General features: G+C 40.3%; 1 protein-coding gene across 6 annotated transcripts in view; it reads left to right on the forward strand.

The window, feature by feature from the left end:
- The window catches only part of LOC129453455 (uncharacterized), a 51,696-nt gene that overhangs the window by 14,210 nt on the left and 13,360 nt on the right, over nt 1–24,126 (forward strand). For 4 of the 6 annotated variants that reach the window (XM_073862002.1, XM_073862004.1, XM_073861998.1 and 1 more), the window contains 2 exons: nt 5,131–5,457; nt 5,644–5,853. In XM_073862002.1, the coding sequence (XP_073718103.1) occupies nt 5,131–5,457; nt 5,644–5,853 (537 nt within the window). Of the gene's footprint in view, nt 1–5,130; nt 5,458–5,643; nt 5,854–5,943; nt 6,029–24,126 lie in introns of all 6 variants that reach the window. The other 2 variants (XM_073862000.1, XM_073861999.1) reach the window with 2 other exon arrangements.

Here is a 24,126-nt window from a genome sequence, read left to right on the forward strand (position 1 = left end):
GTATATCTGTCAGGATGGCAACAGATGAACGCAAGCGCAGACAGAAGTAGGATAACACTGATTTTATTTAGACAAAAACAGAAAACAAAAAACGATTGGGCAAAACTGACTTGAAACAAGATTAACAAAAACTGACAGGAGTAGACTAAACTATATAAGACACTAGACCAGTGGTTTTCAAAAGGAATGCACCGTACACAAGGGGGCCGCACGATGATAAAGTTTGGGAACCACTGCACTAGACAATAAACTGGACAAAACTAGAATAAACCTGAATAACATTAAACACTTGATAAACTTGACTTAACTTGATGTGAGCAACTGGAACAGGACAGGAACAAAGAAATACAATCAGAGACAGAATAAAGCCCCCTAATGTGAGGTTCAATTTCTCTTTACATTTTGAATTCTGACTTTCATTGTTTGCCATGTTTCTAGTTGCATATTTAGTGATTTTGAAACTGTTTACCATGTGTCATCTAAAGAAATGGATTCTGTTTGAAGGGTCAGAGGAGATTTTTGTCAAAACGTTTACATGCACTTAGAGGGTTTTGCATTTGAACTCCTCATTTGTTGACTGAAGTCACATGACTGTCAGCATCTCACTTAGATCAGCACACAAGATTTGTTAAAGGTCTGAACTTTGTAAAGTTATAAAATTGCCCAATATTATACAAAAACACTACACACCTGATTAGTCTTGGAAATTAATTGCTTAATTTTTTTAGCATTTCCTTGAAATAATTTTCTTAATTTATAAAACTTAGCAAATCCTGTCAGAGGTCCAGAATATCATTGAAACACACCAGTGGCTTTGCTGTCATCAGTATTAAACAAGTCACCCCTTGAACCCCTCTCCCAACAGAGGCCCCCCTCCCCGCATAGCAAATCCCAATTTAACCCCTGATCATCGGTCAATGAAGAGCCATCGGATGACAAACAGATCAAGTTTGAGCAACCAACAGTGAAACCAGAAAGGAAGACTAAAATGTCTTGTCGAGGAGGATGAGGACATGGTCAAAATCTGAGAAAATGTTACCCCTAAACCCTAAACGAGGGCAACCACAAGGACAAAGACAGACGTGCTATCATCATCCATGCCAATGATACAAGTGTCCAGTGCAGAAGGTCCGATGCTGGTTTTCAGGCCATGAACTAATGAAGAAGTGACGTACTGGACATTTCTTTGAGCAAATGAAAGTTCGATGAGGAATTTAGAGACTTTCATAGAGAATTTTACCAATGCTGACTGAAATGTCATGCTGAGAAAACAAGGAAGAAGGAAAGAAGAAAAAGACTGAAAAAGAACTACATATGGCTATGGTCCATCTGGGACAAATGTCTGCTGGACAGTTCCACGGTGCTAGGCGTTACAATGTAAGCTACGGACAAAAACAACGTTCAGGACGTGGATCTGGATGGAGCAGACCAGGATATGATTTAGAGACTTGTTTTTGTGGCAAAGGACATTGTCGAAATTATTGTCTAGAAGCTCAAATGCTGAAGAGGAAAAGAGCACATTGACTGCGGTGAGGAGAGAGGGGGAGCGTCGGGCGGATGCGTATGATTTTTTTCTATTTCTGCTTGCAATGACGAAGCGCTTTAGCCCTTGCAATGGAGTAAAGCTTGCTGCTGCATAGAATATGTATAAGTCCCTCCATTTTTGAAACTACCCGAATATAGTATTGCGGTTGGAGGGCAAAGTGAATGTTTTATGGTAGATTCTGATGGAACTTTCGTTATGAAGCATGATGAAGCGTCTGCGTCACTTATTAAATGGTCAGTAGTGTCAGTGAGTGCCACGGGCCACACCGTAAAGGAATTTTACTGTGAACCTTTACTATGTGAAGATCAAGGTTGAGTGTTTAAACTAAGTTTTTTAGTTAGCCATACCCTTGCCCTGTGAATGTGATGGGAAGAGATCTCATGTGTAAAATGGATGTTCTCTGTTGACTTCATGCTGGCTGCAGATTCACACATTTCTGTGGGTCGAGATAAGGGTTTATTATGGTGAACGAGGAATTGGAACTGATAAATTGGCAGAAATAAGAATATGTGTGTAGTTCTCGTACAACTAAAAAAAAACCAAAAGATGATTTAGGTGTTAAAAGAGCTGTTGCACACAAACCGCTCTCTGCAGATTATCACGAGGTGCATTTATTAGCAGCTAAATGTACACACAGCAAATTGGGCAGGCAACCCAGAATTGCCATTCACATAAACCGTATATGAGAGAAAGGGGATCATGGCTTTGGTGCTAACACATTGACAGATTGCGTCCGGTGGCATATTTTTCATCAAAACTTGATGCTGTAGTTCAGGGCCTACCACAATGTTTGTGTAATGTGACTGCAGAAAAAGTGGTACTGGCCTCATGCAAATTTGTAGGCTATTCTGATCAAACTTGTTAGTACCCCATGCAGTGTTAATGATTTTGCTAAAACAATTAATTTTATTTATCAACAGAACAGCTTGTTAGCTGTGTTATAACGTCAAACTGCTTGAGATGTCAAATATCACGATTAAAAGCTGCACCATTGTAAACCCCAAAACTCTTCTCCCCTCTCCAGAGGATGAAGAACCAGATTGTTGCGTGAATATACACAAACAAATATGCATGCACAGGCCTGACCTGAGTGTCTACCCAAAAGACAACATTGACTTGACTTTCTATGTAGATGGGTCCTCATCCAAAGACCCTGAACGTAAACCCTATTTTATACAGCTCACAGGTTTTAGACCCAACAAGGTTATAGATGGTTTCAGCCAGTACCAATATAAATAAGCGGCTTTCATGGTCAACACGTAACTTCCCGTAAACACCGCTAAGAATAAATAACAACAAAGTCATTTTAAAGTAGTTTATTTATAACAAGCAAAATAAACAACACGTAGATTACCTAGGAAACCAAAACATGTGTTATTTTCGATGAGGTATTTGTTCAAGAGTTTAGTTTAGCAACTAGTCAGAACATTAAAATAACTGAAACCAGAAGTAAAGTTAGACCATGTGTCAAAAAGGGATGATGAATGCTGTTTTTTATGTTTAAAAATGTAGTTTTTTTGGTTCACTAAAGGTTTTTCTCCTTGCAGAAGATCTCTACAGCAGATGCGTCATCTATATGATTAAAATATACATTGGCTACTGTCCTGATGTAGATGAGAGTAAGAGACAAGACCAAACTATCTCCATATGAGATAATGTTTGCAAGATCCAGGCCAGACCCCCCAAACCTCTGACCACAGAAAGAGGAAATGAATGTTAAAAAGAGATGGTGGTGTTTGCAGATGTCACATGAATAAAAGGCATCACAAGTAAAATGAGCTAATGTTTCACAGGGAAGGGCAGTGCTCACTTGTGAGATGAAGATAAAATTTTAAAGAGCACCTATTTCATTGCCTAAAAACAAGGTTATTTTGTGTATTTGGTATAATACAATGTGTTCATGTGGTTTATGGATAAAAAACACATTATTTTTCACATACCGTACATTGTAGTTGTGATTGGTCTGAATACCTCTGACGTCAGCCGGAAATGTGACGCTCCTTACCATGTTTGAAAGATTCAGTTGTCTTACTGTTTAGACTTGATCTTCTGTAAGGCAGTTTTCATCTGGTTAGGGTGAGAGACATCAAACTGGTTTAGACTGGGTTTATGTTTATCAGATGCTGTATTTTACTTAAAGTGCGTGATGTACGGTTGTGATGTACAAAGAACTTATCAATGTCACAGATGTACATACAACTACTGTAACTTTCCTGTACGTAACATATGTCATTTCAAATTGATAGTTGATCAGGAAAAGGAATGTAAAGAGGATTTTGTTTTGTTAAAAAAAAAGAAAACGAAGCCCAACAACGAGTGGATAAAAAGTGATGTTGGCTGTTTTTCTTTGCACCAGCTTTAGAGAAAAGGAAGGAAATGACATCATCTGATAGATCATCTACTTTTTAAAAATCACCCTCACTTTTTTTTAACGCAATGCTGCAACGTTTTTGTTAGAGAACTTTTGTGTAGAGATCTTAGTCCTCTGAAGCGGGACTGAGATGTGAACATTATTATTTTTACTGCAAATTTTCTGAGTAAACATCTAAGCAAATATTTGATTTATTATTTAAATAACATTTTACACAATAGTAAAAGCATGGACTTAAACTCTGCATTCGTATCACTGATCCTACTGATAAACATTCAAGGTAAGACAATCATTGTTTTAATAGTGTTTATTTGTTTTAAATTAATAAGAATTAATAAATTAAAGCCTGTTAATGTAAAGCCATATTAATTAAATTGAGTATTTATGTATTTGATCCTGTATGTAAAGAGCACCTGCTTTCTTTTGAGCATGCTTGGATCATTAACAAAATGTCTCATCTTGAAGGTGAAAAGATGTTGTGGTCTTATTGAAGTTCATTTTTTTCTAGGTTTTCTAACATCAACAAACAAATTACCAGTTAAGGGTAAATATGAAAACATTTGTGGAGTGAGGGAGGACAATGTGATACTGAAGTGTTTTTACTCAAACATCAACATCAAAACGGGGTTCTGGTTCAGCCAGAAACAGAAAACAAACTGGAGAAACAAAGATGAACCTGAAGATTTGACTTTAGATTCAGATTACTCAGGACGAGTGAAACAGTGGATCACTGAAGACTACTCAGAGCTCACAATATCAGATCTGAGAGAGAGAGACAGTGGAGAATATCAGCTCATGATCATTATGAAGGATGGAGTTAAACATCTCAGTTCAGTCACAGTCAATCTAACAGTCACAGGTACATTTACATTCTCATCAGTCCAGTTCAGATTATCTTCATTTGTAAATGTTTTTCTGTGTTTTCTTTATTCAGTCCTGCAGGTGAGGAAACACCAGAACAAACTTATATGTGATTACTCCTGCCCTTTAACCTCAAAACCTAAGAATATCTACTGGAAAAAAGATGGACAATATATAGAAAAAAGTGAATCTATACAGTTTCCTTTGTCACCTGCTGCCTATTCCTGTTTTCTACGTCCAGATTTCAAAATCTCTTCTGATCCTTTGTGTAAGTGTGACATTTACTTACATATGAACACACATTTCTATTACATTAGTGTTTTATAAACATGTACATATGTGACTCTTTCAGGTCTTTCTAACAGTGGCTGTTGGGGTGTGACTTACACCTCTAGAAGAGTTTGTGCTTTAGTGGGATCAACAGTAGATATTCACTCTTCATACTCACATCCCACTGGAGATACAGTAGAGAAAACATACTGGCATTTACCAAACAATAAAAATTCTAAATATCAAGATCTGCGTGATGTTGATCAGTTTGCTGGTCGTGTGGAGTATATGAACAACACACTGAGAATAAAAAACGTTAAGATGAGCGACTCTGGTGAATATTTATTCAGGATCATCACTAACACAAACTCTTATGCTGGTTTACCTGGAGTCATTCTCACTGTTACAGGTAATCTAAGTTTCAATGACATACAGAAAACCAAGGCTGAATCTATAATGTTGTCATTTGATATAGAGATTCAAATAATTAACATGCGTTATGTATTACTGAGTATAACCAACTGCTTGTTAATTGGTTAAGAAAAAAACATTGTAGTATTGTTCACATCAGTAATAATAGACTTGTGTTGATCAGATACACAGGTGATAAGCAGTCCAGTCACTGTGTCAGAGAGATGGAAAGTGATATTGAGTTGTTCAACCAAATGCACTCTGGATAACAAATATACTTACATCTGGTATAAGAACGGGAGTCTGGTAACAGATAGAGTCAAGCTATATAACAAACTGTACCTGGACTCAGTTAGCAGTGAGGAGATACAAGAGTATTCATGTGCTGTAGGAGGTAATACATGATACATGCGTGTCTTTGTCATGACACTGTCTCTGAAAAAGGGAAAATCTGAGGTGTATCTTCCTTTTTTTAAATACACAGAAGTTCCAGAGACGAGCACGACAATCACCATAGTAGTACTGTCTGTGTTACTGATTCTTGCAGTCATAGTGATCCTGTGTTATAGGTAATGTTCAAATAATATTCATTATACTGTATATTTCACATTATGTTGATCAATGTTTTTTTATGGCAGTCAACCCTTAGATTTACATGACTGTTTTATTCTGTGTTCCTGAATTGGTAAAGCATTTTATTAGCAGAGCAAAGGTCTTGTAACAGTTATACTCAGTTGTCTTCGTTTGCCCTCATGTTTTATTGTTTGCACTTGTTGTTTGTAATCATTCTTGTCATTAGTTTCTTCACCTGGGTTCCGTTGTGTATTTAAACCCCTGCTTTAGTTCAGTCCTTGTCGGTTGTCAGTTGTCATGTTACCCTTTGTTTGCTGTGTACTCACCTTCATCATTAAGTTTCGTGTTATTTCGTGTTATAAGGTGAAATGTGACAGAACAACCGACCAACAGTTTAAGCGGCATCCTTTGTTAGTGTTTTTTTTATTTTCCATCTGAGTGTTCGTGTATAGTGTTTCAGTGCACATGTCTCACCTAATGGATTTCCCTGCTGTTCGTCTTCTGTGATTGAAACAAGGAGATCGCTCCCTCGAGGAACACCTAGAAGAATTTCTAATGTTGGTTCCTGACACCTCCTTCCCGGACTACTGCCTGTGCTCCTTTCTCCGTTGTGGCCTCAACACCGCTACACGTGCACAGTTGTCTAGGGAGGGTCCTCGAGGGAGCTTTGCTGCATTTATGGAGTGGGTGCTGGTATCCTGCGGATCATCATACACCATGTAGAACGTTGCCAGCCTAACTCCCGAGCCAGAGATCATCCAGCTGTCACCCTTCTATGCGGAGCCTACGCCCATCGCAGACAGGGAGCCCAAATCTGCCACGACCTTCGAGCCAGAGCTGCAATCTCCTAAACTGTCTGATCAAGTGCGTGAGCCGGTTACACTGTGTGTCACTGTGGGAGTCTTGGTGGACTTTGAGAGCTATGAGGAAAGCCCAGTCCACACTCTCGCCGCTGTTGACATCTGGACATTTTGATTGTTTTTATGACTTTTGTTGTGTGCTGTCCACGCTGGTCCCGTCCAGCCGTCCTTCGCCCTCGCTGGTCCCGCACAGCTGCCATTTGCCCTTGTTGGTCCCGTCCAGCTACCTTTTATTCTCGCTGGTCCTGCCCAGCTGTTCTTCATCCTCGCTGGTCCCGCCCAACTACCTTTCACCCTCGCTGGTCCCGCCCAGCTGCCCTTCATCCTCATTGGTCCCGCCCAGCTGTTCTTCATCATCGCTGGTCCCACCCAGCTTCCCTTCATCCTCATTGGTCCCGCCCAGCTGTTCTTCATCTCCATTGGTCCCACCCAGCCCCGCTTTCCCTCCTCGTCTCTCATCATCAGTCAAGTCCAAGACCCTGACTCCGCCTCTTGGTGGAGTTTGATAGATTACGAGGAAAGCCCCGTCCACACTCTCCCTTCTGAGGGTGAGCCGCTGTTGAAATCTGGACATTTTGATTGTTTTTATGACTTTTGTTGTGTGCTGTCCACGCTGGCCCTGTCCAGCCATCCTTTGCCCTTGGTGGCCCGCCCAGCTGCCCTTCGTCCTCGTTGGTCCCGCCCAGGTGCCCTTCATCCTCGCTTGTCCTGCCCAACTACCTTTCATCCTCACTGGTCCCGCCCATCTGCCCTTCATCCTCATTGGTTCCGCCCAGCTGTTCTTCATCCTCACTGGTCCCGCCCAGCTATTTTTCATCCTCACTGGTCCCGCCCAGCTGTTCTTCATCTCCATGGGTCCCACCCAGCTCCCCTTTCCCTCCTCCTCTCTCTTCATCAGTCAAGTCCGAGACCCTGACTCCGCCTCAGTTCTCTGACCCATCAGCTACACCTCAGGTCAAGACTCCTTCACCTACACCGTGGCCCATCCCCCTATAAGCTCCACCAGGCTTCCTTATCCCTCTGGCTCCGCCTTGGTCAGTCATTGTCCCGTCCCATCCTCTGAACTACACTCCTCCGGCTACACCTTGTCACTCTGTTCTGCTGGCTCTGTTGGGCTTTTTCCTCCCTCCTCCTCTCTCATCATCAGTCAAGTGCAAGACCCTGACTCCGCCTCTTGGTGGAGTTTGATAGCTTACGAGGAAAGCCCCGTCCACACTCTCCTTGCTGAGGGTGAGCCGCTGTTGAAATCTGGCCATTTTGATTGTTTTTATGACTTCTGTTGTGTGTTGTCCATGCTGGCCCTGTCCAGCCATTCTTTGCCCTTGGTGGCCTGCCCAGCTGCCTTTCGTCCTCGTTGGTCCCGCCCAGGTCCCCTACATCCTCGCTTGTTCTGCCCAACTATCTTTCATCCTCACTGGTCCCGCCCATCTGCCCTTCATCCTCATTGGTTCCACCCAGCGGTTCTTCATCCTCGCTGGTCCCGCCCAGCTATTCTTCATCCTCACTGGTCCCGCCCAGCTGTTCTTCATCTCTATTGGTCCCACCCAGCTCCCATTTCCCTCCTCCTCTCTCATCATGAGTCAACTCCGAGACCCTGACTCCGACTCAGTTCTCTGACCCATCAGCTACACCTCAGGGCAAGACTCCTTCACCTACACCGTGGCCCATCCCCTATAAGCTCCACCAGGCTTCCTTATCCCTCTGGCTCCGCCTTGGTCGGTCATTGTCCTGTCCCCTCCTCTGAACTACACTCCTCCGGCTACACCTTGCCACTCTGTTCTGCTGGCTCTGTTGGGCTTTTTCCTCCCTCCGACTCCGCCTTCGGACAGTCGGGCTCCACCGCGAGCTTCCGGATCTCCACCTCCGCCTCATTCGCAAGACCCGTCTGCTTCGCCCTGGACCTTCGGCACCTCGGCTTCCCCGGCTTTCTGTCTGCTTGCGTCCGCCCTGGTCCCCCACTACACAGCTGCCTTCACCGTCAATCTTCTTGCCTCCCCCCTCCCTCCCACTTTGGTGTTGGTTATGTTAAGGCGCAGGACGCGCCTAGTGAGAGGGGGGAGTACTGTAACAGTTATCATCAGTTGTCTTCATTGTCCTTATGTTTTATTGTTTGCACCTGTTGTTTGTAATCATTGTTGTCATTATTGTCTTCACCTGTGTTCCGTTGTGTATTTAAACCCCTGCTTTAGTTCAGTCCTTGTCGGTTTTCGTTAATGTTACCCTGTGTTTGCTGTGTACTCACCTTCATCATTAACCCTCTGGGGTCCAACCATTTTGGGACACTGTCAGAGGTTCTGACATGCTCTTACATTTGGTCTTTTTTCAGTTGCTTTAAAACATAATAATGGCAAGTGTCTCATACCACTGTGTTCAGCTCAAACTGGGCTAAAATATTATATGAGCTACATGTATGTACATGTATGTATTTTTGAGAGAAAAAGGTTTATGCGTGGTTTTTAAAAAAGCAAAAATTTTAAGTCACTGATATAAGTCCACAAAACCCATACTAAACATGTTTTAACAAGATTGTCCTAAACAGAATCTAGTAGTCTAGAGTTTTTCTTTAAAATGATGTGAAAATCATCCTGCCTACTCATTCACATAAACCAATATATTGATTTAGAAATTGTAAGACACTTTTTGTTTAGAGGGGCCGTATGCGAGAAGGATTGATTGACAGCTAGCAAACAAAGGCTCGCATAATGAGCTGCATAATGAGGCAGTAATGTGAGAGGGAACTACAGTAAAGAATGTGAGGACAAATGTATACATGTTTGTTTGAGGTTTATTAAGAAGTTAACAATATAATCAAAATAGAAATGAAGATCAGTAGGACATTTTCAGTTTATTTGGAAATGAACCCTATTAAAAAACTTAACTTGTATAAGAAACTGATAAACAACAGAGCTGTAAACTTCATGTGGCTCATGTTACCATATAACTTTATGTCCAAAAAGTGTGAATATGTTTTTCCACTTCATAGTTTTGTACTGATGAGAAGGATGCAGACCTGTAAGAGAGTTATGAACAGCTGTTAGCATAAATTGTCCACAGAAATACCCTTACATATATAACTGATGGGTAAATGATAGCACTACATTCAGATAAACTATGTACATAAACTAAATTAGTATCTCAGATAAACATCTGCAATGATTAGTTATATAAAAAGCTGTTTTCAGATGACTGTTTTCAGATGCCCATCCCCTTATCGTCTAGCTTCTGTTTTAAACGCGTTTCTGTAAGCGAGTATGAACTTTAAAAACACATCGCACGTGGCTTCCGTGTGCGCGTCTCCGTGTAAACAACGCGGAGCTCATAATAAAACGGTGTCGCGTGTAAAGTGCAATGTATGGAATGCGTTGCATGTAAACAATATCATATTACAGCAGATCCCCCAGTGCAGCATTACTCAAAGTTGCCATGAAGTAGGCTTGCCGCGATAGTCGGTGAAACGGTGATAACTGGTGCTTCAGCCTCTCACCGGTTATATCACTTGCCCACCGCGACACCGTCTTTCACCGTCGTTTTGATATTTTCGAGTAATTAAATCATTTAGTTTCGTTAGAGAGAGCAAACACTTACAACTGAATGTGTCTGTTGTCTGAATTCAGCGGGGCTGAATGCGCGTCACGTCACAGAGCAGCCGCAGGTGTCAGATTTCATTTATTTCTGTCAGAGTTTGCAAGGCGAGCTGACTGACCAGATGATGACAGAAGCCGCGTGCTTTGCTCGTTTTTGTTATAATATACATATATGATGTTTAATATAAGGGAGATGGTTTTGTTGTTGTGTTTTTCATCAAGAAAAATATTAAACCCATCATTCAAGCAGCGCTTTTATGGAGAAGTAGCCGGTTGCTCTGCTTGGGACTGGCGGGTTCTGTGAGAATTACCTGCGCACATTGACTCAAGCACTTAAGTAAACCAGCTGTTGCACTCGCATTGCACGCAAATTCATAGGCGATTTAACGCAGCTTACGCAAGCGCTGCATTTAAACAGTTGCGTAATTCAAAAGTGAAAGTAAAATGTGCACGTCTGCATGCGCATTTATAAGCCCCTCCCACTTGGTGATACCGGGATCGCGTTTGTGATGCGCCGATTATCCGGTGGGAAAATTACGTCACCGCGGCAACCCTACCATGAAGGATACGAAAGTGAATAACTGTGTCTAACACTGTACAGCATGTAACAATGAAATCCGCCATTACGTGATCACGCGCGTTCTCGTTTGTAAATAAGCATGTAAACATGGAATCATATTACAGAACACACTTAAAAGATACAGCAGTGCAGCATTACTCAAAGTTGCCATGAAGGATATAAGTGAATAACTGTGTCTAACACTGTACAGCATGTAACAATGAAATCCGCCATTACGTGATCACGCGCGTTCTCGTTTGTAAATAAGCATGTAAACATGGAATCATATTACAGAACACACTTAAAAGATACAGCAGTGCAGCATTACTCAAAGTTGCCATGAAGGATATAAGTGAATAACTGTGTCTAACACTGTACAGCATGTAACAATGAAATCCGCCATTACGTGATCACGCGTACTCGTTTGTAAACAATGCGAAAGTTTTTCAATCCGAAGCGTGCAGTCTGTAGAGGTTGTTTATGTAGGCTGAACTGCACAAGCCATAACATATTACATGATAGCAAATATAAATGAAGACAAATGACTTACAGTTTCTTCAGGAATATATCCTTCTCCATTGCGTCTTCCATCGTTCTTCTTCTAGGTAACGTTAAAGATAAACGCTTCTCTTCCTCAATGTCCAGACATAAATGAAGATATTCCTCACGTGTGAGTATAAAGTTTATAATCCAAACATGCGGTAAAGTCTTTAAATCTGATAAAACTTTACGCTTTGTTTATTATTGTTGTAACTGCTCGTCTCTTCATTACCATGTCAACAGGCTGAGGGCGTGACCGCGTTAGAGATAATGAGCTCAGCCAGGATAAACGGTACTCTCTTTACTTCAATGCAGATTATATAAACAGGAAATATTTGTTGATTGATTTGATTATAATTAGCGTGTTTAAAAGTTGACATTTCAGGCTTTCTTTGGATATGTGTATCATGTATGTGTGACGAGTATTCACGGAGTTTCAACTGTTTTTTGTAACGTGATTTGAGAGACAGCTGGTGGAGACAGAAATGTCTGATTGCGCACCCTGTTTATTTTCTTTATTTGACAAAAACACAAAGATCTCTTGTTATTGTGAATGTACACTAATTAAAGAGGACCCTTCAGAGTTTCAAATGATGTCAAACACGTAAGTGTTTGATTATTAATGATGGAGTATTTTAAGTTGATTCTGCTATGATAAGGAGAAAACACGTCAAAACGCGTCCCCGCGTTTTTGAACCCCTGGGGGTTAAAGTGTGACAGGTCTTGGGTTTAATTCCCACATACTGATCAAATAAAATGTAGATTTATTGCTTTGGATAGAAACATCAGCCAGATGTGTAAATGTAAATGAAACTTACAATTAACTTTTCCTGATATATATGAACCCTTTAAAACAGTTTCCTGAGGAGGAGGAGAAAGTCTATATCATCTCAAAAATGTGATTACGCAAAACCGTCCTCACAGGTGAGAACAATTAACAACAAATATTGAGCATGATTTATGTGCTTGTTTGTTGTTCTCAGTCACTTTAATTCATTTTTAAATTTCTGAATGTAGCCTCAAACCGACTCATCTACATTGGATAACTCCACACCCCTGTCGGCAGAAGCTGACGTTACCCACCAGACTCACTCAGAGGAGCAGGACCTTCATTATTCAAGTGTTAACTTCAAGCAGTCTAACAAAACCACTCCTACTATTATATATACATCAAATGAAAACGTTTGTTATGCCACTGTCAAAAGTCAAAATAACCCTTAACTACTCTTGCAGTCCACCACACTGTAACAAACATGTCTTCATGTCAAGGCCTGTGTGTTTGGATAGTTTCAGTAAACAGTGACTATTTAATGATTAAAGAGCTTGTTAGACCCTAGCAACAGTAAACCAAGAGGTCAAGTGAATGTTCAGTTTCAGAATATTTTCAAGATTGACTTGTTTAAAGCGACTTTGAACGGACAATTCCATTTTTATCAGTTACTGCTATGCATCATGTTTTTCCAATATTTTGTTAATGTAAATAATACATCTGTAATGTAATCATGTTCTGTCATTTTTTAAAATCTTTTTAAAATGTTGGGTTTTTGGGTCAAATATGGACAAACCCAAATTGTGGGTCATTCTAACCCAGAAGCTGAGTTGTTTAAACCCATAGTTGGGTAAAAAACACCCCTGCATATGAAAATGTAAAACCCAACAGTTGAGTTTGTTCATATTTGACCAACTATGGGTTGAAACAATGCAGCATTTTTTTTTTTTAGAGTTTACTTACACAAGTTTTGAAAAGTGTGATATTTTTTATTATAAACAAAAAGAAAGAGGAACTGAAAAAATGTGTGTAATTTCCCGTTAAAGAAGCTTGTGGCCTTCATGTATTCTTTTAATAGCATGTTGTTTTATTTTAACATGATTTTTTTTATTTGTACATTTTATAAAGATTATGTTTTTTTTCAGCGCAATGATCTATCTTTGTAAGTTAAAGTTAATAAAGTAAACAAACATTTGAAATCATAATGTGGCATGTATGTACTGAAACAACCTGATCTCACATGCAAACGTAATTTTATTATTTGGTGATGTGACATGAACTTGTACAATGTAAATTGTACAAAAATGTAACATTATTAAAAATAAAGCATGAAATTCCCCTCATAACCCAACTCCAAAACACAATCGTCACATGGGAGAAAACTGATTGTACAAAAATGTATGTCTGTACTCTTTTTCTGATAGTATATACATTTTAGTGCATAGTAAAAGATTATGCAAATACTAGGACATACTAATACATACAGAAGCGTTTTTGCATAGACACACATTGCATTTTTTAATAATCACTCAACAAAATACTATTTCTTTAAAAATGTTATTTATCTTTTATTTCTTATGTAATATTACATCATTCAAGTTAAAATAACCCAAAGCCACTTCAATTTTTACAAAAGAGGCCCTTGGGGGTCAAAATAACCCCAATTGAAACTGAACCTTAAATTTAAACAGTAAAATCTGGGCTTATGAGGGTAAATTATCAGTTTATTCATGAGTGTCAATAAAGTTGTGTCTCTTGTTTAGATGAACCAGTGGAAATCTTTTTTTTTATTGTTTTTTTTTTAGATTTTTAACATTTATGTATACATCTTACGACCAACAAGACAAAACATAAAAAGACCAACAAAGATTAGAGAAATAATAAAATAGTTGCCTAATTCTAATAGTGACAATAAGTCAAAATAGAAAATATAATTATAAAATAATCATTGCTTTTATAATATATAATGAATAAAAACACAAAACATAAAAGAGAGAAAAAAAACATGAAAAGGGTAAATAACATTTACTGTATCAATTCCAATACGCTTACCCCAATCAAATTTTTACAATATTTTGCAGTCTATGCATGTGTTCCACATTCTTTCTAAATGCCTCTAAACATCAAATTCCCAGTGGAAATCTTTACTCCTTTTTACATCTTTCTGATTTTGTTTGTGGTTCAAATATTCATTATAGCAGCTATCTGGGTGTGGTGAGTAAAATAATGGTGGTCAAAAGCACATGAAACGACCATGTTTTACATTACAACTATAATCCCTTGATAGTGTAAGGCGTGGAGTATAGATGTTAATGCTTTCCAATAAGACGATGGATGAAGGTATTCTCAACTATTAACTTTTATTCAAGTTAGCACAGAGAGTCTCAACAAGAACACGGGGCACACGGGAAAAAGTCCTTCTCTCTCCCTCTCCTTTTCTCTTCCCCGCGCGCATTCCCCCACCAAAATAAAAGTCCCTCATAATACATGAAAGAAATAGGTAAATGCCTTATAAAATAAAATAGACAAGAATGAAATACGACCATATAACAAACTTTGTCTGTCTCACATCAGTTACCCTGTGGGAAAAGAAACGTCCACGTTTCAACTTACAAGTGGGAGTTCAAATGTTAATTCAATTAACAATTCAGTGCAATAGAGGAAAGAAAAAAAAAACATTAGACTGTAAAGATGATCCCTCCCAATCCATTTGTAGGCACAAAACAAGTATCAAATGATAAAACAATAATTATTACGTTCAATAACAATAAGGCATATTATTTTTTTTATATTCTTTTTTTTTTACAACAGTTAACAAACCAAAGGTTGAAACAGACACGTTATGACAGATTTTTTTTTCACTTCACAACAAAGTCTTTGAACCTAGCAGGCGGCTTGACAGGCCTGCGACCTAACGGTCTAGAATTCATAACAACAGAATGACCCAGCTGCGGTGATACAATGTCTATGTCATTAAGGGGCTCAACATTGAAGTGCCCCGTTTGCGGAGTTAAGTTTGACTGGGGCTGTTCTGAAGGCAAAGGCCTGTCTGAGGTCGGATAAGGTACTTCACCAGAAAGGACAATAGAAGGCAAGTTCTCTTTCTCAGCTGTTCCAGATAAATTAGTACTAGGGAGAACATCCTTTGCAAGTGGTGGTTCACTAGGAAACAGTACATCTGACACTGGTTGCCTCAACTGAGATACAGAAGACAGATACGGCTTGAGACGGTTATAATGTACAACCAGCGGTGTCTTTTCAGGAGCGGCTTTTGACTGAATGGCATAAAGTACAGCATGACCCTCAGTAGGTTGAACAATTTGTGTCACAACATAAGGTCCTTTCCAGCGCGGGGCGAGTTTACATCGCGAATGAGCAGCATCACTCAACCACACTAAATCGCCTACACTGTATGAGCTGTATTTTACCTTTTTGTCATATTGGGCTTTCTGCTGAGCATGAGCATGTTCATGATTCTCTTGACGGGACCTGTAAGCAAACTGTAGCTTCCTACAGACAGACCTGGCATACTCTGCTGGGGTACCAGGGGATGCACTAGAGGGTTCTACAGGACTAGAGAACAGTAAATGAACGGGCAACCTGAACAAGAAAGAAAGGTGTGTATCCAGTACTACTGTGAACACTAGTATTGTAAGAAAACTATATTGACCTTAAAGAGCCACACAGATCCAAAATCGAAACTAACCTTTATTGCAGTGTGTCGTGTAGCTGTCCATCAATGTAAACAACGTGTAAAGTAGTTGAACCAAAAAGTGCACGATTAATAAAGTTATTGGCTTCTAAAGCAGGGAGTCGACTCTGAATCGCTGAAACGAGTCGTTATAGGGAGTGAGTCTTCTTCCTGATATTATCCACGTCACACGAACTTATCCACATCACATGAGATACTAATCTCCGCCTACAGCCTTGCCTGCGGGAGAAACGAAAACTATGACCCGCCCACAGCTAGCTAGTGTGTGAGTGTAAACTTCAGCTCACGCTGTTTTCAGCTTTTGTTGTTTACCAAAGGAGACTTTTTCAAGGAGGGATATTCTAAACGTGTCTGGCTGTGAAGAATCAGTGGTTAAAATTATTTTTTAACGGAGGGATTAAGACGTTTGGCAATGCAAGATGGTTCAGTACCCACTTTATTTGGAACAACATGCGTCTCCTAACCACAACCTGTAAGTATGATCATAGCTACATACTTGCTTAAATGAGTGTAAAATGTCTATAGTCGTTTTATTGCTTGGATTAATGATGAATGATATCGTTGTTTAAACTCTAATTTATATACTGTCAGAGCCACGATAGCAAGCAGTTTTGCTATGACCCGGTTAGTTTAGATAAATGCTTAAATGAGTGTAAAATTGTTAGTTTCAATCGTCGTTTGTATTGTTTGGATTAATGATGAATGATGTTGTGTATTTAAACTGTTAATTTACTGTCAGAGAGTCACGTTAGCAAACAGCTAACGCATGCTTATTTACGGTTTTGCTATGACCCGGTTAGTTTAGATAAATGCTTAAATGAGTGTAAAATTGTTAGTTTCAATCGTCGTTTGTATTGTTTGGATTAATGATGAATGATGTTGTGTGTTTAAACTGTTAATTTACTGTCAGAGAGTCACGTTAGCAAACGGCTAATGCATGCTTATTTACGGTTTTGCTATGACCCGGTTAGTTTAGATAAATGCTTAAATGAGTGTAAAATGTTAGTTTCAATCGTCGTTTTTATTGCTTGGATTAATGATGAATGATGTGTATTGATGTTAACAATGTCTTCTCAGTAAATCATGTTAGCACGAGGTCAATACATGTTGCACTGTTGTTGGTCTGTGTCACCGATCTGTGGTCTGTGAGACTGATCTGTGATCTGTGCATTGTGTGCAAAGACACTCTGTCAGTTGACCAATCAGAGCAGAGTAGGCTACTGAAAGGTGGGGTTTAGGCAGGCTGAGTCGTTGAACGACTTCACACGAATCGTTTGGGGATCTCTGAGAAATGGGGTAATTTTAAATTTATATTTTGAGAAAATTACAGTGTTTTTTGACCTTGCATGCATTTAAACCTGTTGTCCGGGACTTATAAATAGTGATAGGATGCTTAAAATTGTCATCTTACTGGCTCTTTAACATTGTATCCCATGGTTCAGCTTGCTGATACAGGCATTTACTTAACTGATCCTTCAGGGTGCGATTAAATCTTTCAATTAAGCCATCTCCTTCAGGATGATAAGGAGAGGTTCTGGTTTTGTTCACACCCAATTTTGAACTCCTTAATCAAATCTGCCTAAAACTGACGCCCTTGATCAGTATGGAGATATTCAGGGACACCATGCTCTGTAATGTACTGCTCAAAAATACAATGTGCAACGGTTACAGCCCTTTGGTCCTTCATAGGGTATAAATTCACATATTTGGTGAAGTAGTCTTGAAGGACTAGAACGTATCTATGTCCGGTCGGTGACACAGGAAGCTCAGTAATGTCTGCTGCCACCTTTTCAAAAGGACCATTAGCATGAATAGTCTGCAGTGGAGCTACTCTATGTGGGACTGGCATAGACCTAGACCGGCATGCAACACATTGTTGACAATATTTCTCTATGTCTCTAGCCATGAATGGCAGATAAAAATGCTCTTTTGCCCTCCAAAGTGTCTTTTTATGACCTAGGTGTCCTACTGTGGAATGACCATGCAAAAACTGTAACACCTGAGGAACAACTTGACTAGGAATGACAATATGAAGGGTACGACACTCTTTTGGTCTGTTACAAGATAGACTGTAGATTTTGCCATCCTGTAACTGCAGTCTATCAAACTGTCGCCAATATACCCTGAGATCTGCTGAACTTTTCTTTACAACCCAAGCTGGAGGTCGCTTTCCTTCCTCCAACCAATCACGCACTGTCCTCAGTTTGCCGTCATCTGTCTGACATTGAGTGACGTCAAGTGATAGAGCCTCAGAAAGATCTAAGACAGCATTAACAGTAACTGGAGCAGTGCTTTCAGACTGTTTCGATTAATTTGAATTGGTATTGTCATAAGTAGGTTGGGAAATAGAGTCACTGTGACCTGGATGCCTAGATAGAGAGTCTGCATTTGTGTGCTTCACACCATCTCTATGCTTTATGACCCAATCATGCACATCAAGCTCTAGCGCCCAGCGAGCCCTACGCCCTGTGGGATCTCGTTCGATAGGCATTTTCTTCAAACCTAACAAGGGGCGATGGTCGGTGACAATGACAAAAGGACACCCTTGCAAATAATGTGAAAAATGCCTGACAGACCAAACAATAGCCCACCACTCACGGTCAAAGGTGGACCAGTTACGCTCAGTTTTGGTCAACACATGACTGGCATAGGCTACTACCTTTTTAACTCCCTGCTGTTTCTGTGCAAGAACAGAGCCAATTGCTTGGTGAGAGGCATCAGTATAAAGAATGAAAGGCTCACTGAAATCTGGGTACGTAAGAATGGGAGAGGACGATAAAATACGGCGAAAGTATTGAAAAGCCTCCTCACATCCTTCTGTCCATATGAATTTTGCATGTTTTTGTGTCAGGGCATGTAAGGGAGCTGCTCTGTCTGCGAAACCTTTGATAAAGCGCCGATAGTAATAGCAGAGGCCCATAAAAGCACGCATCTCTGTGGGTGTAGTCGGACGAGGCCAATTCAACACTTTGTCGGTTACTTTTGGGTCAGGTTTAATGCCGTCTTTTGAGACAATGTGTCCTAAAAAGAGCACGGACTGTTTGAAAAGCTGGCACTTTTGAGGATGGAGCTTGAGACCTGCCTGACGCAGTCTGCCAAACACCTCAGTAAGATCAGTAATGTGATTGTGAAATGATTTACTAAAGACAATTATGTCATCAAGATACACCAAAGTCTTTGACCAATGAAGGCCACGGAGGACAAGCTCCATCAAGCGCTGAAATGTCGGAGGCGCATTAGTGAGGCCCATTGGCAAAACCTTAAAATGATACAAGGAATCGCCAGTGGTGAAGGCTGTTTTCTCCATACTAGCATCCTTCATTGGGATTTGCCAGTAGCCACTGGACAAGTCTAACATGCTAAACAAGGTAGCTCCTGCAAGAGCATCCAAACTGTCATCTACACGTGGCAGTGGGTGTGCATCTTTAACAGTAATTGAATTTAGGCGTCTGTAATCGATGCAAAATCTGTAAGACCCATCCTTCTTACGAACCAGTATAACTGGTGAGGCCCATGGGCTATGGCTAGGCTCAATTAAGTCAGCGTCAAGAAGTTTCTGCACTTGTTTGTGAATTTCCTCACGCAAAACAGGTGATGTTCGATATGCTTTCTGACGCAGTGGGGATTCAGAGGATGTGTGTATGCTATGTTTGATCAAATTGGTCCTACCAAGATCAACAGGATTAGTGCTAAAAACATCACAGTTCTGTTGTAGTAGAGAGTGAACTACTTTCACCTCATCAGATGTAAGAATCTCTGTATCAACATGCACATCAGGTAATTTGCATGACGGGTTGGAAACAGTAACCTGAGCTACAGAGCTAGTTACAGGCACATACAAATCAGAGGGCATGTTACGCACAGAGTACAACTGACCCAAATAGGCTTCTTTGGGCAGATCAATGTCTTGATGAGTAGGGTTAAGTAAATGAACTACAGTAAGGCCATTGACAACATTAGAGAAATTGCGAGCGACAGCTAGATCTTTGTCAAATGCAACATTTGGTTCCAAAATACCTTGAAAACCATGAAGCTGACTTCCCATTTCTGTGGCACATGTCACTGAGGCAGGAACAACAATCTCTGTCAAAGGGGGGACTGACACCTGTGAGAGCAGGGACACATTACAGCAAAAAGGCAATGTTTGAGAGGAACTAAGAAGAGGAATTTTGTCATTCTTAATCATAAAGAACCCAGACAGTGTCAATTAATGCACCATGAGTTTTGAAAAAGTCCCACCCAAGAAGAACATCCTGTCTAGAGTCTCTTACAACATACATGTCCAAGCTGAATGTGTGTGAACCCAAGCGCAATGTAACAGATAATGAACCCAAAATGTCCAATTGTTGACCTGTAAGTGTGTGTGCAACCTGATAACTTTTCAGCAAGGGGCGATGTTTCAGGGCAGGGATGTGGTTACGTAACGTCTCACTAATCAGGGACAAAGCGGCACCAGTGTCCAGAAAAACAGTGACTCCTTGATCTTCAACGAGTCCCTTTATGTACGGTGTCCAGGTTGCAGTGTCCACTGAAGAGACTGTGGGGTCACCATGGGCCGGTGTCAGTTGAGCTGAAGACTGGACCTCATCTCCAGCTACCACCCGTTTCCCGAGCACTGATGCTCGGCGAAGTGTACATGGCGTGAATGGGGTCGTTGTGGACTTGGGGAATGACGAGTGTAATACCGTTCACCCCTCTGCCGGTCTCTGTCCTCAAATGGGCTGATGTTATCCCTGGAATGATATCTGTAGACAGGCGGAGCAGACATAGAGTCGGCATATGCAGTGTATCTCCGTTCAGGGCTAAAGTGACGATCTGCTCCCTCATGATGTAAAGGTCTCCTAGGCTTTTCCCGCTGCTGATGGCTTGGGCTGGGGCTCCAGTGTGATCTACGATGGTCATCCCTAGAACGTGCAGGAGATCGTCCTCTGGAGTAAGGTGCATCCGCTGTATTGAAACGTGGATAGCGGGGGGCTGCAGTGTAGCGGTCATCTCTGGTGCTGTCCATAGAAGGCGATCTCCCACGATAAGGGAAATGTGGTTCAGGAGATGGGGCAGCATAGGCATGATGAGACTTTGATGGTGCTAATGTAGCTACAATGGACTGCAGTTTGTCTACTTTCAGATGAAGTTCATTGAGCTGGGCTGCCAGGGTATTAGTGGGCTCAGTAGTGAGGCTGTGCACAGGAGTAGGTTGAGAAATTGGAGATGTAAAAGATGGGCAGGGCTCAGAAGCAGTAGAACGTGCCCTCTCACAGCGACCAGCCACTTTAATTGCGTCATCAAGAGTGGTAACACCAAACTCGTACAACTTAGCTTGCAATGCAGAGTCAAGTCCAGCCATAAAACGTCGCAAAATTTCACCCTTAATGGCAGACTCTCCATAATCTGGATAAGCCTGGCGAACAAGGCGGGTCAATTCAGCAGCATAAACTTCCAATGGCTCTGTAGTGAGACGTGGTCTAGCATTCAAATATGTTTGGAAAGTTCTCAGTTGTTGTTTTTGATCAAACACTGCAGACATTTTGAGACATGTGGTGTCATAATTAGATTTGTTGTCATCTGACAAACTGTCCCAGTAACTAAATGCAGCACCTGCCAATCTAGATGGAAGCACTTTGGCAAGCTGAGGTTTGTCCATACCTGAGGTCTCACAGCATACTTGAAACCGGCGGGCCCATTGAGAAAAGCTTTCGCTGCCATCTCCAGTGAAATCAGGGGGTAAAACAGCTCTAAAGTGCACATGAGGTGTTGACACATTGTCTTCTGCCATGTTTGAACAAACTGATATCAATGTCAAGCAGTTATTGCGGCATCACAATAGTTCAGTCCAGAAAAATGTCTTTTTTTTTTTTTTTTTGAGGAAAATAAAGTACTAATGAATATTTTAATGTAATGGCTACGATGGTGACATGTAAAGCATTTGTGAAGCAGGAAAAAAAAGTATATTTAATAAATTGGCTCTTTCAAATTGTCTCTTTGTTTTCCACAATGTGTGTTATTCCTTTCTTCTGTTTGAAATAAGCAGATTAGCAATAATTGCAGTTACCGAAGTCCGCCACTAGTGGGAACCAATCGCACATTTTCCAGGTTGGGCGGGAGCTGAGAGATGTTGGCAATGAGCCAATTCCCACGAGGCGAAGTCAGCGCGGATTTCTCACTAAATAAAACTGAATAAACTAACGACTGCACTTTAAAAAGAAAACTCACATGAGAGTGAAAACAAAGTGAAACTAACTCAAAAGTTATCAATATAGTTTCTCTGAATACCGTCCACGAAACTGGAAAGAGTATATGCAAAGGAAAAACGTTTCAAACGCAAAATAGCCTTAAGTACGAATGTTCCAGCATATATGATAACACAGCAGCCAACAATACCAGTCCAACAGCAACCCCGACGTCTGCAAATGTCCCAGTTTTGCTGCGATATCCCACCGCTGCCACCAATAAATATGTAAGGCGTGGAGTATAGATGTTAATGCTTTCCAATAAGACGATGGATGAAGGTATTCTCAACTATTAACTTTTATTCAAGTTAGCACAGAGAGCCTCAACAAGAACACGGGCACACGGGAAAAAGTCCTCCTCTCTCCCTCTCCTTTTCTCTTCCCCGAGCGCATTCCCCCACCAAAATAAAAGTCCCTCATAATACATGAAAGAAATAGGTAAATGCCTTATAAAATAAAATAGACAAGAATGAAATACAACCATATAACAAACTTTGTCTGTCTCACAATAGTACTTGGAGAACCAGGATATGGCAGTGACACAGATCACAGCGCCCCCTAATGTGTGGTTCAATTTCTTCATTTTTACATTTTGAATGTCATTGTTTGCCATGTTTCTAGTTGCATATTTAGTGATTTTGCAACTGTTTACAATGTCTTATCTAAAGATGTGGATTCTTTTAGAAAGGTCAGAGAAGATTTTTGTCAAAAGGTTTACATGCACTTAGAGGGTTTTGCATTTAAACTCCTCATTTGTTTACCGCAGTCCAATGAGCAAAGGTCTTCAACGTCTTGAATTGAATCCTTTATAGACCTGTTTTAAACTGCACTTAGGATGTACTTATAATGTTTAGATCGAGTCTAGCTCATACAGCAAGTCTGCTGCAGTGCGGCGGTGGCCCTGCAACTCTCGGCTGGAGCGATCGAGTCAAGTGAGTTTCCCTTGTGTAGATTAAACACACGTTTAACTTAAAGTACATATAAATGTACATAGGATAATGTTTTCTAAAGGGCAAAACATAAACAGTGCTATTTACTATTTATCTATTTACTAAAAAGTCTACACTCTCAGAAAAAAGGTACAAAAGTTGTCACTGGGATCCTAATATGAACCATTTTGTTACAGTACAGTTTGTTATACCTTTAAAGTACCTGTGCTGCCAGACGGCTACATTCTTCAAATAAAACAAGTTTGCAAAATTTATGTTTTTTTTTTGTGAGTAAAATAAAAAAGTCAGTAAACCTGAACTGTAAATCACTTAAAATAAAAAATTTAAATTTTTATAATAAAGATGCAAAAGTTCCTAAATGCCAAATAAATAATCTCTGTCAAAACTGAGATAATGATATTTACTGAATGCTCTTGTATGTATTATATTTTGATCACATACCTTGGAGCCCAAAGCCCTCTAAGTGCACATAAAATGAATTGGATGAACGATACTGCAAAAAATTTTGTGTTTCACATTCAAACTTTGGTCCCTTGTGAGTACTTCCACTAAAATACAACCCAGCAGTGACATGGATCACAGCGTCTCCTAATGTGTGGTTCAGTTTTTTAAATTCTTTATTCTGACTTTCATTGTTTCCCATGTTTTTAGTTGCATATTTAGTAACATTGCAACAGTTTACTGTCCTGTCCAAAGAAGAGGATTTTTTTTTTTGAAGTGGAGATTTGTGTCAAAAAGTTTATATGCACTTAGAGGGTTTTGCATTTGATTTCCTCATTTGTTCGCTGAAGTCACATGACGGTCAGCTATATACTCACTCCGCAGCATTAGATCAAAACAAAATCTTGATCTTGGAAATTAATTTCTTTGGATTTTTTCCATAGATGGTTTGA

This window comes from Misgurnus anguillicaudatus, chromosome 23 (genome assembly GCF_027580225.2).
Source record: "Misgurnus anguillicaudatus chromosome 23, ASM2758022v2, whole genome shotgun sequence".
Lineage (NCBI taxonomy): Eukaryota > Metazoa > Chordata > Actinopteri > Cypriniformes > Cobitidae > Misgurnus > Misgurnus anguillicaudatus.